This window comes from Echinops telfairi, unplaced genomic scaffold, assembly GCF_000313985.2.
Source record: "Echinops telfairi isolate 266 unplaced genomic scaffold, ASM31398v2 ScPeMD7_5;HRSCAF=22, whole genome shotgun sequence".
In the NCBI taxonomy this organism is placed as follows: Eukaryota; Metazoa; Chordata; class Mammalia; order Afrosoricida; family Tenrecidae; genus Echinops; species Echinops telfairi.
The window spans coordinates 1627204-1628972 of NW_022103901.1; the positions used below are offsets into that span (position 1 = coordinate 1627204).

The 1769-nt window shown below is 63.0% G+C and overlaps 1 protein-coding gene across 1 annotated transcript in view; it reads right to left on the reverse strand.

Moving 5' to 3' along the window:
• Window positions 1-1769, reverse strand: part of CARD11 (caspase recruitment domain family member 11) — a 35185-nt gene that overhangs the window by 17210 nt on the left and 16206 nt on the right. The window contains 2 exon segments of the mRNA XM_045284374.1: window positions 88-264; window positions 1605-1766. Coding sequence (XP_045140309.1) covers window positions 88-264; window positions 1605-1766 — 339 coding nt within the window.

Here is a 1769-nt window from a genome sequence, read left to right on the forward strand (position 1 = left end):
CCATGGGTCTTCTGATGACACTGGACCCCGTCACCCAGCCCCTGGTGGTTCTGATGATGACATGAGCACGCCCCCCCCCACCTGTACCTGGATGCCCTTCAGGTTCATTCTGCGCTTGGGTGGGTGGCAGGGCAGGAAGTACTTGTTGTCCTCGGGCGAGTCCTCGGACGTGGAAGAGTCATCGGCCTCCTGACCGTTGGTTCTGGGGCTGACCTCCCCGAGGCTCTGAGCGATGATGGTCACAGGCAGGTTCCGGGGCAGGCTCTGGGGGATGGGGTGTGGGTGTGGGGTGAGCCGAGGCCACTCAGCACACAGCGCGGCATCTCTGGGGTACCCACCCTGCCCACCACGGCCCTGCCTCCTCACAGGGAAGGGTGCTACCACTCCAGGACCAGCACACAGCCAGGTGGCTCTGGGCCATCCGCCCAGCTCTGCCACGTCTGTCCCTCACTGCCCTGCCCCCCACGGCTCTGGTCCCAGACGCTGACTGCTGTCAAGTTCACATGCTGCCTGGCTCCCGCAGGGGCCAGAGAACTGGGTGCCTCAGGGGTGCCAGCGGCTGGGATGGGCAGTTGCCAGACCACGTGCGCATCCTAAGCCTGACCCAACCACACCACCGTGCGGATCACTAGCCCCGCCCACGCTAAAGACAGAAGAAACAAAGGGGGTCAAAGAGAAAACTGGGAAGTCCGCAAGGGAAAGGGAAAACTCAACCAGGAGGACAGGGGGTGACAGCCATCCCTTCCTGACAAGCACCTCACTCTTTCTGAAATAACGCACCTGCCGCGCTGTGCCCCTGCCCGCCGGTGCCCCTGCGTGCCTTCTGGGGATGTGAACACAACTGATTTATGTGGGTGCGTTTTATGGAGGAATGTGATACGGGTTTCTTGCGTTCCATTAATGACCACATCTCCCTGGGCACGGCGGCCCAGGCAGGTAGGTGCGAGCGGTGTTCCACCTGCCCTCCTAACTTCCAGGCACGTGGGTCTGTGGGCCAGTCTGGACGTGGAGGGAAGGGCCCCGGCCTGGGAACTGCCTGCTGCCGGCTGACAGTCCCTTGTATCTGTGTTGCCTGTACCACCTGTCTGAGTGTTCCTATCACCTCTGTGTGACCAGTCCATCTGGTCGGGTGTCCTCCCCCACTTGTGAGTGGCCCACGTGGCCCATCAACCCCGCTCCCCGCGAATTCTCCAAGGCTCAGTCCACCTGGCTGAGCACCCCATGCTCCCCCACCCTGTGCTCATACCACCTGGAGGAAGGGCCTTCCATCTGTGTGCAGCCGCCCATCTGGTCTGGCATCCTCCCCCACCTATGCACAGCCCACTTGCCTGAGCATCCTTCCCCCGTGAGAGACCCACCTGCTTGACGGCCCCCATCCATGAGAAACCCACAGGCCTGAATGTCCACCCCCTATCTGTGCACCGCCTACTTGCTCCGCCCACCTGGCCACGTGTGCTCCCACCAGTGTGCTGCTGCCCACCTGGCTGAGCACCCGCTGGCCAGCATGATTGCCCACCTAGTCAAGCACCCCCCACTCCGCCCACCTGCCTGAGTGTCCCTCTCCACCTGTGCACACACACGTCCCCTGCCCCTTGAAAGCCCACCTGGTCGAGGGTGCCGTCCCGGGCCAGCCGTCGAAGCTTGCTCTCCAGAGTGACCACGCAGGCCTCGCGCCGCACCAGCTCGATGCGCATCTCGTCGTTCTTCTCCTCCAGCTCCCGGATCTGCTTCCGGTACTTGTCCTTCTCCACCAGGCACTGCGAGTACTG